This window comes from Heterocephalus glaber, unplaced genomic scaffold, assembly GCF_053883595.1.
Source record: "Heterocephalus glaber isolate CG9 unplaced genomic scaffold, H.glaber_assembly_v1.0 deba00001606, whole genome shotgun sequence".
Classification (NCBI taxonomy): Eukaryota; Metazoa; Chordata; class Mammalia; order Rodentia; family Bathyergidae; genus Heterocephalus; species Heterocephalus glaber.
The window spans coordinates 12,942,839-12,959,396 of record NW_028258377.1 but is presented as its reverse complement, the minus strand read 5'-3'; the positions used below and the strand labels follow the sequence as shown (position 1 = coordinate 12,959,396).

At 54.7% G+C, this 16,558-nt stretch overlaps 1 protein-coding gene across 4 annotated transcripts in view; it reads left to right on the top strand.

Moving 5' to 3' along the window:
* Positions 1-16,558, top strand: part of Unc5a (unc-5 netrin receptor A) — a 60,383-nt gene that overhangs the window by 27,765 nt on the left and 16,060 nt on the right. For all 4 annotated transcript variants that reach the window (XM_004836312.3, XM_087194792.1, XM_087194793.1 and 1 more), the window contains exon 2: positions 16,108-16,329. In XM_004836312.3, the coding sequence (XP_004836369.1) occupies positions 16,108-16,329 (222 nt within the window). The remainder of the gene's footprint in view (positions 1-16,107; positions 16,330-16,558) is intronic.

Below are 16,558 nucleotides of genomic sequence, written 5' to 3'. Positions count from 1 at the left end.
ACTATAGGTTTAAAGAAGGTGAGTTTTATTTCATACTTCTAAAACCCTGACTTTTAAAAACAGAGCCAGGGTCATACTAAGCCCTAAACAAGCATTAACTGCTCTTATTGTTATTGCTGATACCGTTACTATTATTCAGGGAAGATTCTCAGGACTGGTGGACATCCCAGGACGTCTCTGACCCACCTGGCTGTGTTCAGATGGCCGAGGATTCCTCTCCACTTCTTACTTGGAGGCTGGTCCCTGTAGGTATATGACCGGCCAGACTGGCTCCTGGTGTTTCTGACAGACCATGGGGAGGGCTCTCAACTGTTTCCCTGAGTCTGGTTTCCCTCCTGCTGATCCTGCAAGGCACTCAGTGACACGTTAGCAAGAAAGATGCCAGAAGAAATAAAGTTTGTTATGAATTATTCTACTTGGGGCTAATTATAGGCACAGAGGAGAGGATTATTTACAGAGACAGGAGGCAGGGGTGGGGGAAGGCAGAGGTGCAGGGCGGCGTGCAGACGAGGTGGAGGGCTGGAGAGAGTTAAGCAAATGAGGCTATATTGTGGGGGAGTAAATGCTTCTTTTAAATAAAAGCTGTAACTAAACTTAGGTCGAAGCTAATCAGCCTGTCTCAGGGGACAGTTCAGAGGCCCCAGGCTTTGTCTGATCCTCTAGACAGAGGTAGGGAAAGTGCTTGGTCCCAGGATCCCAAGGTGCATTGGGTCTTCTTGGTGGGATATGAGGCAGCCATAGGATCCCCACCCTGAAATCTCAGGATGGATTCAGGTCCATGTTTGTGCCCATGACCAGCCTCACTGTTCTCTTGGGTTTTCCTTGTATCCAGTACGTGTCAGGGGAAGGCAAGGCAGGAAGACGGGTATTTCTACCGGAAGAGATGGGAGTAGCACTGAAGGTGATCTGAGCCAAATGTAGGCACCACTGGTCCTAGTAGGTGGGCAAGGGAGGGATCGGGGGACTTAGGCAAACTGTGCCACACCTGAAACAGCCAACTGTGGCTCAGGGATGTGTGGGCCTGTTATGGTCCAGCTTCCGCTTCTTCAACAGGAGATGGAAAACCAGTGTTTATGTGGAGCTTCCTAGTCTTCAAATACTGCTTTAGAGTTTAGACCTACAAAATATACTGAGAGCCTGTGGGCCAGGGGTCTTCAGCCTCTGAAATTTGGCCAGGCCTGCTGCTGTTCCAACCAGAACAGAGGCCCCAGCAAGACTGCAGCTCAGTGATTCAGCCCAAGACCCGATCTGCTGGAGCAGATCCTGGAAGACAGACCTCAGTGCCAACCCTGGACTCCCTGCCCAGTGCTCTCCCCCGACTGCAGCCATTACACACCGGGGTCTGCACAGGGCCAGTTGGTGGCTCCTGGCACTGGCTAGAGGAGCCCCACCTATTCAGAGGCCACTGATCTTGCCCTCCCCTGAGAGCAAGCAGTGGACATAGGTGTTTCCAGTTATATGTGCCTGGCTGCACCGTGTTTACTCACTCAACCAGGCAGGGAATGACAGAGTCCTCCTCCTCCCAGGCAGGCTGATCACCCTCCACACCATGCCACCAAGATGCTTTTCACATCCATTCCCTCTCTCCAAGGGCCTGTTTCAAGTCAGGCAGCTCCCTGTGGTGACAGCTGCCACCACCACCCCCAACAGCAAAGTCATTTCAGTGAAGCTCCCTGACCCCATCTGCCCCTCTCCTATCCCTATTCTCTGCTTTCCTATGGACAGTGTTCTGGCTCAGACCAAAGCCTTTCTAATTCAACCCATGCTGCCACCAAATATGTCCCGCCACAAATGCTTTGCCTGTGCTGATCCCCCAGTGTGCACTGCCCTTCACACTTCCCCCTCCCAGCTCCTGCCTGGTCCCCAAGGCCCATACAGGGTGTACATGCCACATTCTGTGCCTGCCGCTTCTCTTGCTGGACAGTAAGCAGCCAAGCACTCTCTGCAGCGCAGGGCTCCAGGCCTGGCACAGAGCAGGTACTCCAGGAATGCATCCATTCCTTCACTGCAGGTATCCTAAAGGTCCATACCATGCCAGGCCTTACTCAGAAGAATGAGACAGCAGGCCCTCTCTCCTGCAGCTTCCCTCCCAGACCCTGGTAGATGAACAACAAAGAAACTAGTCCAGTGGGGACCTACCAGAGGAGACGAGCATGGAGCATGATGAAGGCACTTTTTAGATGAGACGTGCAAGGAAGGACCTTCTGAGGAAGTGCTGTGAGCTAAGATCTGGACAGTGAGAAATGAGCTACCACACCCGTGAGAACAGCATGCTGGGCAGGGGAAACAAGGTACAAAGGTCCTGAGGCAGCACTGAGTTTAAAGTGCTGGGAGAACAGAACAGGCCAGGTGTTGGGACAATGATCTCCGGCATCTGAAGGGACAGGAGAAAAAAAGAGCCACATTCAGCAGGTTTGCAGCTGGGGCTGTGACAGTGCTGTCTGTATGGGATGCTGATCATTTGGGATGGCCACACAGATGGCTGAGAAAGAACAATTGTCCCGAGGTGACAGGTTTGAAAGTCCTGCCGTGAGGATTTGGGGGCCTTCTGCCCTGAGGTCCTTGGTGAAGCCTGGCATTCTCCAGGGATGAGTGAGCAGAAGAGAGGGGCAGGAGGTGGGGGAGCCTCACAAAACCTTGAAGGCTGAGGCCAGGGGCACTCTGGAGTCAGAGATGTTAGGTCCTTTAGCAAATGGAAAAGGCTGAAGCCAAACTGTTAGGGCTGAGTCAGGAACAGGATGAGAAGGGGAGAGCTGAAGGAGAAAGGAGAAAAGACGAAAGGGACCCAGAACGGCAGGAACAAGAGGCAAGGGCCCTGTGAATGGTTTTTAGTCCTTGATGGAGGACAATTGAGCAGTCTTAGAAACCCTTGGACCACTGCACCGAGGCATCTCACGTGGCTCAGACACCCCCTCCAGGAAGCCAGCCCAGATCAGGCCCTTCAGTTTTGTGCTCGCATGTCACCAATTCCTGACCAAACCCTGACCACAGGTTGGAACCTCGAACTTACCATGCTGATGACCTGGCTAGTGTCTGTCTCTCACGAGTGGGGCCAAACCTGGTTTTTCCCTGCATGGAAAAATCTAAACTGCCACCCAGGGCCTGGCACACATCCAGTGGCTAAGGATGGGGGAAAGCAGGCACAGTTCTGGCATGGAGGCCCCAGAGGGAGCCCAGGCTGCCGGGTGGTGAATTGGTCCAGAAGGAGGTCATGCTGACCTTGAAGAGAGCTGGCCTGTGGGCTGTTCTGAGCTGCTGGAGCACATCTCAGCAGGGGCTGGATGGACGGATGCTGCACAAATGCTCTGCCCTCCCAGAGCCTCCACAGGGAGTACCCTGGGAGCCTGGAAAGATGGGACCTGCTGCCCTCCCCACTCCCCATGCCCCCTCACACTCCATTTGTGCCACTCTGGTGGCATTGCGCAGGTTCTGCTTTGGGGGCAGATGAACATCCATGTCTAGTTGATTCTCTGCACATGACAGGCCCTGGTGAGGTCTCTGCTGGGTGAAAGGATGCTCAGATGAAACTGGCCCCTTCCCACCCTGTGCCTCTCTCTGGGATGAGGGTCAGGAGCAGCCTCAGGGGCTGACCAGCTGTGCTAGCTGGTCCAGGTGGGGGAGCAAGACTTGGCTTTGTGCAGCTGTATGTGGCCAGGCATGCTGACCCTGCACCCGCCCTCCAGGGCCACCCCCAGCTTATGGGTACCCCCTCCAAGGAACAGGCTGCCGAGGGTCCCAGGCTGCCAAGCTGGGGGGTGCTGCATCTTCTTGCTTCCCTCAATTCATTTAGATCTATAAGTTTTCTCATTAATATACTTAAAGTTCATTTTAAGGGGAACAAGCACAGAGATAATTGATAATAAACCCTCAGTTAATGCTCTTGGTTTACTGTATGTAATTTATATCCACTGATAGCATCTCTCTCTCCCAATTACCCATTTAGCTGTGGTGATAGCAGCAGTTCAATCAGACCGATACCAACTTTTGTATATTCCAGCTCAATAGCCATAAATACCCACACGGGGAGACTCACTGACCCACTGTATTTTTTTATTAAGATTTAAATATTCATGCAATTATTAGTGATTTATTAAAGAGCTAATGACCTCTTCAAGAGACTCTAAATCTTTACCCAAAGAGACCCTGGGCTTCCCCTTCCCCTCTTCCCATCCCCCCTTTGCCCTTCCCCACCAAAAACCAGACAAATGGGCGGTTCTTCCAAATCCCAGATGACATCATGGCATTGCCTGCATTGCCTGCATTTCCATGGTGACGATAGGCTGGTGAGGCAGAGGCCAAGGATGGAGGTCAGGCCCGGGGAGGGGCTGAGCTTCTGGAAGGCGGGTGCTCATTGAGGACAAGAGGAAGAGGTGGTTGTCCACCAGCCCCTCCATGCCCGACCAATCAGCAGCCTCCACAGTGCAGCCTCCTTGGGCCTCATTTTGGCATTAGCGTCTTCTCCATTCCACTTTTGCCCTTGTCTTTTGGGGACTCTTAGGGAAGGGGTAAATCAGCTTCTTGCTCCCCTGTTACCCCTCTCCCTTCTTTCTGTCATTTTGAGCATTCCACCCTAATTGTATTGAGGACAAGAGGGTGGGCAGGGATCTGGTGTCCTGAGACTCAAGGCCCAGGGAAGGCATCAGTTCACCTTGGACTTCACAGCGAGGCCTGGGCCACCTGTCTCTCCTTCCTCCGTGTTCCCTGCAGCCTCCTCTTTACCCACAAGAGCTTGGAGCCCATTAAAGGGGCAGAGAAGATAATGAACAAACCAGGAAAACATGAAATCAATATCAGGAGAAAAAAGTACTGCTGCCATTAAGTGAAATAAACAAGCTGGTAATTATTTGGACAGTGGGTAATTAAAATGGGGTGAGGGCTCATTACTGTCTCGTCAGGGGTGTGATGGGTGCGGCCAGACATCCTCTTCCCAGCTGGAAGGTCACAGTGGGCCTGGGCTTCTTCCTGCCCAGATTGGGTGAAGGGGGGCACACCTATCAGAGGGTCTCCTCTGTGGGGGCCCCCATCCCTGGCCTGTCTGTGACTCTGTCTCCAGTATTCTTCTTGCTGGCTCACTCTGGATCACGATTTGAAGTCCACACCATTGCAGGCAAAGCCAGCGGCCCCCAGCCTGCTCCCCTGACCCCTTCTCATGAATTCTACTCTGGGGACCCCTGCACCTCTGAAGAGGAGCAGTGCCCTCAAGTCTCAGCTGATAGTGGACATGTTGTACTGGCAGTTAGCTCCTAGCCACCAGGAGATGGGCAGATGACTGTCCAGCCTCTGCCCTGGGCCGGAGGACCTCCTTCAAAGTGTTGGCCAGGGCAGGAAGAGGAGGGGAGAGAGGTGACTGAGAGGGCAAAGCAGGTACAGAGCCAGAGCATGTGGCAGTCTCAAGACAAGGAGAGGTGGCTCCCTCTTGCCCTATTGTAACCCCAATTTGTAAAGTCAAAAGGAACCTTGGACATTGTCCAGTCTGGTGTTGGCCTGCCAACTTGTTTGGCCTACACAGTGTTTAAAATGTTTAAATTAGTTGTCAACATTATAATATGGAACTTTTAACCCAAAAATGGATTTCCACCTTTTCTCAAAAGGAAAAATTCCTGCACATCTTGGCCAGCCTTCCTGAGTGTCAGCAGCTGGCTGGACTGAGCTGATCTCTTGGTTGGCATCGTCACTCTCCACTTCCCCTTGAGTCCCATCCAGCCCCCAGAGGAACCCAAGTGTGTCAGCCCTGGCCAGCACCACCTCCTCTGAGATTCAGAGAAGGAAGGGACTTGCCCTTAGGTCACACAGCTAGGTAGGGAGCCAACAGGAACTGCTGCCCCTGAGCTGAACACTGCTTAAAGAGGGGGCTTAGAGCTGCTGTTTCTCACCACGGAGAGAGGACCATGGAGAGATGTCCCAGAAGAGATGATATTTTGAATTATGAATTAATGGGGCCAGGGCATTGGGAATGGGCAGGTGGCCTACAGGGGAAGTTGGGGTGAGGGCCACAACTCTTGTCAGTGTATGTGGCTGAGTCTGCTGCAGGCATGGGTGGGTGAGCAGGGACAAGACTGCTGCATTGGTGGCATGGGATTATACAGGGAGCCAGTAAACTCTGCCTGTGGTCAGTGGGAATCATGGCAGGACTTTGAAGCATGGAGCAGATTTTCTTTCTAGAAATAGCACCATTGTGGCGAAGTTGAGCATCTCACCAAAAGCCATGAGATAACCCAGGGAAGGTGTGTTGGAAGGTGTAGGGGTAGGTGGCCATGAAGCAGGAGAGGAGTGGGGGGAAATCAGGACTAGAGCAGTGGATGGTAGAGAGCAGAGAGGTCTGGTTGCTCTGAGACTCCTACAGAAGCTGCTTGGGAGGCAGTGGCCTGGCTGATTGTGAGAGGAAACTCTAGGGAGCCGGAGATTTGGGGGAAGCCACTGAGCTGGCTTGGAATATATCCAGTGTGAGTACCCAGGGAAGCATCTGGGAGCAGTGAACATGTCGGGAGAGTGCTCACAAGTACTGGAGCCTGGTTGGGCACCCATGGGCAGCAACTGGTGTGGGGCCCCCAGGAAAGGGCAGAGCACAGTCAGAGGCTGGATGGGTGAGGGACAGCGGAAGTCAGGGTGAGATAAAAGAGCTGTTGTGTGTATCAGCCACTGCCTCTGCCACCACCTGTGGCTGGGGGAACCCATGGGTGGGAACTGGCTCTGTCACTGGGTGACTGCATTTTCCAATTGGGTCCTCTATGGAGAGGGGTCCAGGGCTCAGGTGCTAAGAATGAGAGTCACAGGTGGCCAGAGTCATCCTAGTATGGACATTGGCCACCCCAGCTAGATTTGAGCCGGGGGGAAATGGGCAGTGGTATTTATGCCCATTGACACTAGAGGCCAGTTTGCGGCAGGTGTCCCCAACACGTCGCAGTGTGGTTGGAGCTGCTGGACCTCTCCTTTAGGGCGGGGACAATGAGCCCACCTTAAGCGAGGTTATTTGGTGGGTACTAGCACAACATACCACATGCCACAGCATGGCACCGGCAGATATTTGCTGAATGAATGTGCCCTGGCCCAGGACACTGCAGCCAGCCTGCCTGGGCAGGAATCTATCATTCACTGCCTCACCTCTCCATGCCTCAGTTTCCTCACCCATAAGTTGAAAATTAAAAATAGTTCTTCACCTCCTAGAAGCACTGTAAAGATAAGGATTAAGAAAATGTATGTGAAGTTAGCCACCATTGTTGCTATGACTGTGTGTGTGTGTGTGTGTGCACGTGCGTGCGCCTGTGGTGGCTGTAGCTGTTGGCAGCGGCTCCCACTGGCCAAGGGCAGGTGACTGTGTGACCTTCCTTGTGTCTCTGGGCTCTGGTCCTTGCCCTGCCCACCACCCCAAGCTGCTGCTGCTCCTGAACCACCCTGGCCCCAGCTCTGGTTGGGCTCACATTAAACCACTGAGATATGAAATGCCACCATATCCAGGACAGGGTCTTTAATTAAATTAATTGCAGGCAACATTGTAAAAATGCTGATGGGGTCATAAACAGCAGCATAGGCAGTGCTATTCATCAACCATGTGGACTGGGACTCACCGGGAGCCACACCTGAGCTGTGAGAAGACTGACAGAAGAAGAGCTGCTGTGTGTATCAGCCCTGTTCCCTGGGCACACCAGGCTGCAGCCTTCAGGAGGGCAATGGGAGTGTCTCCTGCCTCCACCTGACTGGGGAGCAAGGGACTTGCCTTTGCCTTCAGGGTGCACTTGTGGAATGCTCGCACCATTCTTGCTTAGCCTGTTAGGTTTACCTGGTAAAGGACTTAATGGAAATGAGGGTGCTTTGGGAGCTGGTAAGCTGAGGTGGGGGTCATCCTCTGGCCTACAGGGCCATGCAGTTCCCCTTGGTGATCCACAGTCAATCTGAGAATTTGGCCCGGCTCTGCCACCGATTGCTGTGTAACCTTGAGCAGATGCTTCCCTTTTCTGAGCTGGTTTCCTCATGAGGAAGACAGGAATACCCCTTTCCCACCTGCTGCCTTCCTCGTGTTCCCAGCACCCTCCTGACGGCCTCCCAGGATCTCCTGCCTGGCAAGAAACTGCACCAGAAATTCTTTTCTGTCTCTTTCAGCTGGGGCTGCCACAGGACCTGGCAGGGCTCAGAGCCTGCATGCCTGCCTTGTACAAGTGGTAACGAGGTGGCTGGGCCAACTGCCCGGCCACTTCTGCCAAACGAGAGGTGGAGGCAGCCACACCTCCGCATCCACACCTCCACAAACACACACACACCACCATCACCACTACCCAAACTAAAAGTACGCCCACAGCCACACATACCACACCAGCAAGAGATTCAAGCAGGAAGCCTGCCTCCCTTCTTTCCTTCCTTCCTTCCTTCCTTCCTATTTCTCCCTGGGCTCTGTGACCACATAATTACCCTGGATTCCATTCTATTTAATTGCAGCTTATTAAATTCTAACCAGCCAATTATCAGCCACAATTACAGCTTAATTCGGGGACACAATAGCTATTTTATCGTTTGTTAATCAAATGCTTATTTAGACCTCAGCTTTATTAACTATTTCTCTGGCCTGAGGCAAGTCCCTTGGTAGGAAGGGGGTCCTGGGTGGGGTCCCAGGAGCCTGTCCCCCCATCACAGCCTTCCCTCCCCGGGGCGGGGCGGGGGGCGGGGGTTCTAAGTCCCCTTTGCTGGCAGGCTTGGAGACGCTTAGTGATGGCAGAGGTGTCCTACCCCGTGTGGGGGCTGGACGTGGAGTGGGAAGGTGGAGTGTGCACTGGTGCATTCAGCACATGTGTATGGGTCAGGCCTTCTGTGGGTCCTGGGACTACAGCAGTGAACAGACAGACGTGGTCCCCACTGTTGTGATACATTTTAGGGGAAAAGGAGAACATAAAGCAAACAAAGTGAAAATCGACTGGGAAAGGGATGGTGGCTAGTGGGGGTTACTTCAGATATGGACTTTGGGAGGACTCTCTGAAGAGGTGACACTGGAGCTGAGACTGAGGGACTAGGGAGAGGCAGCCCAGGGAAGAGGAAGGGGCAATGAGTTGCAAGCAGAGGAGAGGACACATGCAAAGGCCCTGTGGTGGGATAAACTTGGAGGGTTTGTGAAACAAAGGGTTGACATGGGTAGGCAAGGCCAGATACTGACCCAGGAAACACCCGGCTTGCCTGCCTGGTGCCTGGCCCCAGCTCTTTGGCAAAGGTCCCTCTGCTCTTGGTGGGTCACACAGCCTTCAGCTGGCCTGAGCCTCGTGTTCCCCATCTGAAAAGCTGGAGGCAGACAGAAGGAACCTGAACACAACTGCCAGATAACATACCTGGTCTGTGGCAGTTGGGGTGTGACTGCCCTCACTGAGCTGTTGAGGTGGTGCTGTCCCTACCCTGGCCCACTTTGTCCTTCATGACCAGCCCATCTGCATGTCCTCCTTGTGTGCCTGTCCCTGTGACCAGGCCCCTGGAGCCCAGTGGGGAAGAGGGTGACTTCCCTCCGATCTTGGGGAGATGGCTGCTGCTTCTGTGACACTCATGAACGTGTCACCATGGAAACCAGAGTGCAGCATACACACATATGTGCATGAATACAGGTTGAGAAGCAGCCTTCCTTTCAGAGGGACACTGAGAAGGGCTGTCACCCCACCCTGGTCACCCCCACCTCCTGCGTGCTCCTGGATGGAAGAGACTGTCATTGATCCCTCCTTCATTCATTCAACACACCCAAGCCTGGACTCCGACCTGCCCATGCCCTCCAGGGGATCTCGGGCTGTTGAGAGCAACTGCTGGGGGACAGGTGATTGAGGGATGGGTGAGGGCCCTGCGAAGGGGGAGGAGCTGTGCATTCCTGACCCCACCTTGCCTTGTGCAGGGTCGGATCTCCTTTTCCCATTTCACACAGGAAGAAACACAAAGGCTGTGGACATAGGTGGTTTGCACAGGGATCTGGAGCTGGGCCCTATGCGGCCGGGGAAGTGGCTGGTGGGCAGTGCAGAGGGGTTTGAAAGAATTGTGGGTCCCCAGCTTCACCTCCAGGCAAGTGTTGCTGCCTGGGACCTTGTGGCTCTTAGTACGGCTCCTCCCCAGATCTGTAGCCTCTGGTGGGATTGGGGGATCTGGATTCCAGAGTTACGGAACTTTCCTCCTCCAGCTCTTCCCCTACCCTCTACCTGCTCTGTTCTCTCTCTGTCTCTCTGTCTCTGTCTCTGACTCTGACTCTCTCTGTGTCTCTGTCTTTCTATGTCTCTCTCTCTCTCTCTCTCTCTCTGCAGAATGCATCCCTGCATCTTAGAACCTCCTAGTGAAGCTCCCTCACACAGACTTGTCCATGTTTAAATAATAATAACTCACGCAGCCATCTCAGGCTGCAGGATGCAGATGGCAGCAGAGTGTAGATCCTGCCTCCCCTGTGAGGCCACAGGCCTGGGTGAGCCATGCTGGGGCCTGTGCCCTCTGCCCCATCACAGTGCCCAGTGACTTCCACCTCCTCTGCCTCCCTTGGAGACTGCACTCCAGAAGCAGGGTCTCTGCCTCCCCAAGGTCCTGCACTGGCATCCCAGACTCCACTTTCCTTTCCAGTGAATTTTTTGCCTCACTGATTGATTGGAAGGTGATCATAGCTGAGTCCTGGGCAAATAAGAAGTTGTGTTTTCCACGTCCAGCCCTTCATTTCTGGGCTATGATCCTGTTCCAGGGAATGAGGTTCAACAGACACTCTCCAGGCCCTTACTGTGTCTGACCCTGGCCAGGCCCTGGGGAGAGGTAAGAGACGCAGATACTTAGTCCCTGCTCACAAGGCCCTGACCATCTGAGGAGACACATCTGTAGTGGTGGCAGAATAATTTCCAGAGGAGGTATGGCCAGCAAGCCTGGTGGGCAGGGAGGCCTTCCTGGAGGAGAGGGTGTTTAGGCAGGCCTTGAAGGGCGAGCACAAGTCAGCCAGACCAGTAGGAGATGAGCAAGTGGATCAGTGGAATGAAAGGACCCTAATTCCAACTGGCTTCAGCCAAAACGAGAGTCTATTGGCTCCTGTGGCTGGGATCCAGGGGCCTTCAGTTCTGGCGAATCTGAGGCCTCCAGTGCTGGTAGTGGGGGCCAGCTTCTTGCTCCCCTTGTTTGTCACATTCTCCAAGCTCCTGCTGCAGACCATGAATGACCTCCTCTTGCACCTGACCCCACCCTGGCTCACAAGGTGCAGTACAGACCTCTCCTATTGGTGGCCCCAGCGCTCCAGCCTACCCATAGCTTCAAGCCCAGCAGAAAGATTCTTTCTCTCTGCCCAGCCAAGATCCTGGAGTCCCATCTCTTCTGACAGGGGACCTGAATATCTGTCTGGGAACGAGGCCTTGGGGGTTCCCATGGGAAAGGAGTGTGCCCACCAGGGGCCAGGGATGGGATCAGGGGTGGCCCTCTTGGGGGGAAGTCGGGCACTGTCAGCTGTGATGCCCGAGGGAGGCAGACCCCAGGACAGAGTACACAAAAACCCCTGAGGAGGGTCAGATAGCCAAGATATCACCTGATGTGACACACAGGGAGTCCTAGAGGTGAGGCCAGTTGAAGGACACAATGCATTGTCTCGTGGCACTGTCCTGTACAGCTTGGGCACTTGTGTCACCCGTCGAACTGGACACCCAGGTCCCAAGCAGACCACCAAGTGTAAACTTTCACGGAGAGACAGGCTGGGGGCACAGCACCCAAGGGTGAGGGGCACCGCACTTGGCTGGCAGCCAGGAACAGGTCAGGCTAGAGAATGACAGAGACTGCTGTGCCCCAGCCCCTCCTCTGCTCATTTCAAGTCAGAATATTTTTCAGGGAAGTGCATCGGCCCCTTGCGGTGTCTCTGGTGTGGGACCCAGCCTTGCGGGGGCTGCTGGGACTATGAAAGAGCAGGTGGCAGGTGGGGGCTGGCAATGGTGCGGGCTGCTCCGGGGAAGAAGCCCTCACCTCTGCTGGCTGTGGGAGGCCAGGTGACACCCTGCCCCCACCCCTCCTACCCTGCTCCTGGGGACGGAGGCCTCACTCACGAGTTCATTAATAGCTTGATTAATCACACCTCATATTTTTGTGGTGCTTTTAAAAATAAAACATTTGAAAGTGCATTCACACCTACCCTGTGCCTCGGAGATACACAGGCAGCTCTTATCTTCCCAGGTTGCAGGTGAGGAAAGGGGGTGGGAGGATCAGCTTCAAAGAGCAGCAGGTGTGGGTGTGGCTGGGGGCAGCCTGGAGTGAGGGGCCTTCTCCCTGCCCTGGACTGCCTGTGCTCACTTTGCCCTCTCTGGGTCTTCCCACAGACCACCCTTGGATAGATCTTCTAGTGCAAGGAGAAGAATCAGGGATCATTCAGTCACTCAACAAACACTCCCTCACCACTCAGGCTCCTGTCCCATGTTGAGTTCACAGTCTCGATGAGAGAGGCAGCATCAGCACTGAATGTGGCCTGGAAGGAGGCTCAGGAGGTAGGACAGTTACCTGGGTGAGTGACAAGGAGTGAGGATCCAGGAAGACCTCCCAGAGGAGACAACACCTTTGCTGATGCTTCCCAAGTGGGACAGGTCTATCACTGTCCACTCTGGCAACGCCTACAGCAGCTTCCCCATCTGTCTACCCACTGCTGCAACCCCTTCCTCACACAGGGCGCTCTCACTGGGCTCCTGGGGCCCTTGCAATGAGGTCTCAACTCCTACTCCACCCTAAAGGTCCCTGAGGTCTTGTCCTGCCTTCTTCCCTGAAGTCTGAGGCTCCACCATGCTCCCTCTGCTCTGGCCATGCTGCTGGCCTGGCTGTTCCCAGAGAACCCAGCTGCTTCCTGCCTTGGGGCCTTCACTCTTCCCATTTCCTAAAACACTCTTTCACCAGGCCTTGGCATCCAGGCACTGCCCAGATGTTCCTTCCTGAGCCTTCTCCCCTCCAGAGCCCTCTCACCCATACCCTTTCTGAAACATCTTCCCTCCTCCATTCCTCATCACCCTTGTCCACACTGGAAAGTCTGGATTTTTGTTGCATTAGAATAAGTGGGACGTGGAGAGGGGAAGACCACAGGTGGTGAGCACAGGATAGAGGTCACATAGTGAGCGAAGGGAGATAGAGGGAGGGGAAGCTAGCACTGACTGCCCAGGCAGCACCCCGTAATCTCTAAAAGACACCCAGTAGGACCTGAATCTACCACCACTCAAGGCCTTAGTGTCCTTATTGGAGGGCATAGCAGCAGCCTAGAGGGTACCTCCTGGGGCCACCCAATAAATGTCCCCCAGTGGGGGTAGGCACACCAGCGTGGCGTGACGGAGGCCCTGGAGAAGTGAGCTATGTCCCTTATTGGTCACAGTACATTTATTTTTCATTAGCAGTTAAATGCAGACATGAGGGATTGTGCCGGGTTCAGCAGGTGGCTGACGTGAGCAGTGCTCGGTACAGTGATCGATTGGGAGACTGAAGAATCTGGAGAATCGTGCACTACTCTCTGCCTCTCACCCCCAGCCAGGGTCCCTGCCCACCCACCAGGCAAGAGACAGGCTCAGCCATCACCGAGAGCCTCTGTCTGTGATGGAGTTTGGTGGAAGCAGGTACAGATCTGCCCAGGGAGCTTTCTATGATGCTTATTCCCTACCCCAACACCCCTGCTCTGGGGTCCAGCAGTGTTGGCCAGTCTTCTCTGCAGCCCTCACCTCTGCTGGCTGTGGGAGGCCAGGTGACACCCTGCCCCCACCCCTCCTACCCTGCTTCTGGGGATGAAGGCCTCACTAACAGCATCCACCAAGACGCTGTGGCTTGTCCAGGTCTATGCCTAAGAGGTCACTGGACTACCAGCCCCCACTCTCCACTCTCACTCCAGAGCCATCCTCCAAAGCCTCACAGTGCCCACCCCCTGCCATTCATTCTGCAGACCTTAGGGCCTGATGGGCGTGAGACACGGTCCACGCACACAGTCAAGAGCCAGACTTAGCCCTGCTCTCCCTGGGCCCACCGCCTGGGCCAGGCTGGATAGTAGCTGCTGAGGAACAAAAAGCAAATGAAGGGATGGGGTGTAGCGCAGTGATAGAGTAAGTGCTCAGCGTGTAGGAGGCCCTGAGTTCCGTCCCACACATACACAAAAAAGGTCATGAGGCAGTGCCCAGTGGGGACTTTGTGAGTCCAGGGTCAGAGTTGGACTTTGAGATAAGAGACTCAGATTCTGGATCTCTAAAATGTCTAGATGACTCTTTGCTTGTGCTGCATCCCCCACTTCCTGAGCCTTAACCATACCAAGCAAAGGGCGGCTCAAGTCAAGGTCTGGGAATGGTGACCTTCACGTTTACCAGCTGCACATGGGTAAGGGGATAGCTGCTGAGGGAGGCCACCAGAGGGAGAAGGGCACAGCCAGGAGAGGCCAGAGTTTGGACACGGGGGGGAAGGGGGGTGCAGGCAAGGAGCTGGAGAAGGGGCAGCCCCACCCTGCTGTGTCAGAGAAAGTCTGCCACACGCACTGTGCCTCGGACCCAGCAAGGGCACTGCTGTGTCCCTCCTCGGCTTCATAAACTTCCCCCTGCCATCCTAAGGCAAGGTGCCTGCCAGTTCTATGCCTCAGTTTCCTTATCAGCTCCTACCCCCGAAGAGCTGGCTGTGAGCTAAGCTGAAACCCCTTGCACTCATAAATACAAAACTCCTGGGTCTTGACATAAGCTGCGCTAAGTGCCTCACGTGCCTTTTCATTTCACCCTCAAACCCTGACAGCGGGACACCACCTGTCTTCCCATTGTGCAGGCAAAGAAACAAGCTTTGGGAGGGGTGGACTTGCTGAAATCAAACCAGGCCCCTTAGCCTCTTGGCAGCATCCCAGCACCTTTGCACACCCTGTACGGATGTCCCCAGGACACACATGCACCCCATCAGAGTCATGGTCTCGAGAAGGAGTGGCAGACTCCTGCCCTGGAGGGAGAGGAGCCTGGGATTGGGTGCTCGCTTTGGGCAGTTCTGGGGACAAGGAGCTAGGCCTCCCCGTTTAAAACCTCAGTGGATTTTAGACTCCCGTGGGAGAGTGGAGTACCAACAAGCCGTCTGTGTGAGGTGCCTCAGACACCCCCACAGGCCCAAGGTGGTCTCCATTTCACAGATTGCGAAGCCAGTGATTTCCCAAGGTCACCAACCCACTCCCTAAGGTTGCCACTAGCAAGCAACAGACTGGGTTTTGGAAACCTGTTTCCCTGTCTTTACACTCAGAGGCCTCTATTAATTGTGGCTGTGGGGGGAACCTCTGCAGCCCTGGGAGGAAGGCAGGCTGGTGGGGGGCCTGCCTGAGGAGGCAGGGCTGAGGGTGCTCGCACCCCTCTCAGGGGTCCTGCTGGTCGGCAGATGAGCCAGACTGCTCTGGAGGCTTTACCTTCACCAATGCCTCAGAGCCAATTACCTGTGTAATTAGAAACAAATGACTTGTGGGATGGTTAAAATGAGAAGGAAACCCATATTCAGATCTCCTTGAAGAGGTGGGAAGTGGCCCAGGTCCCTGGGACTCCCAGACACACTCCCACCCTGCTTTCTACTCCCTGCTCCCAGTACCCCTGCCTTGCCAGCCCCTTCCCCACACCCAGCCCTTCTGGTCCCTCGGTATCCAGTATCCATATGAGATACCGCTGCCCACCAACCCTTCCTTCAGTCACTGCGTTTTCTGAGCATCTGCTATTTCCAAGGACCAACCAGAAGGGGGTGCTCAGAAGCAGCCACAGGCCAGGGAGCCAGATAGAGAGACACCACCCCAAGCTACCCCCTGTCCTTCCAGAGTCCCCGGCACCTACCTCCAGTTTTCCCCTAAACCTCTCAGGCCTCTGGCCTGCTTCGCCAAATCCCTACAGGTCTACTAGGGAAATAATGAACCTTCACTGCTGCCTTGTGTCCAGGACCTTCTAAGTGCTGTGACTTATGCCCTAGTTTCACTGTGTCCCACCAGTGTGCAGAAGTGTGTGGGCTGCTGCTTCCCTGATGTGCGGAGGAGGACACTGAGGCTGAGAGAGTGGCCAGTGGCTTGAGTTTGCCCAGCTGGGAAGTGGCTGAGCCTTCACTCATTCTCCTCCTCCCCTTCCAAGCTGGAGCCTTTGCTACCTCAGGCAGCTCCAAGAAGGGCCCAGCTTACTTTCCCCTTTGTTCCTGCTATAGGTGCCCAGCAGAGTGCCACAGTGGCCAACCCAGTGCCTGGTGCCAACCCAGACCTACTTCCCCACTTCCTGGTGGAACCTGAGGATGTGTACATCGTCAAGAACAAGCCAGTCCTGCTGGTGTGCAAGGCTGTGCCTGCCACACAGATCTTCTTCAAGTGCAATGGCGAGTGGGTGCGCCAGGTGGACCACGTGATCGAGCGCAGCACAGATGGGAGCAGCGGTGAGGCTGGCTCAGGTGGCTGGTAGGGCAGCAGAGGGGAAGTGAGGCTCAGCCAGCCCAAAGGGACCTGCCAGGGCCTCAGACTGCACATCTGTGAGCAGCAAGGCCAGGAATGTGCTGGGTCTGTGCCCACTCCCTCCCATGTCACCAATTAGGATTCCCAGGCCTGGGACCCTGTGTATATACACAGAGACCTTCCCGGGGAGACCCTACTCCACTAGCTTGATAG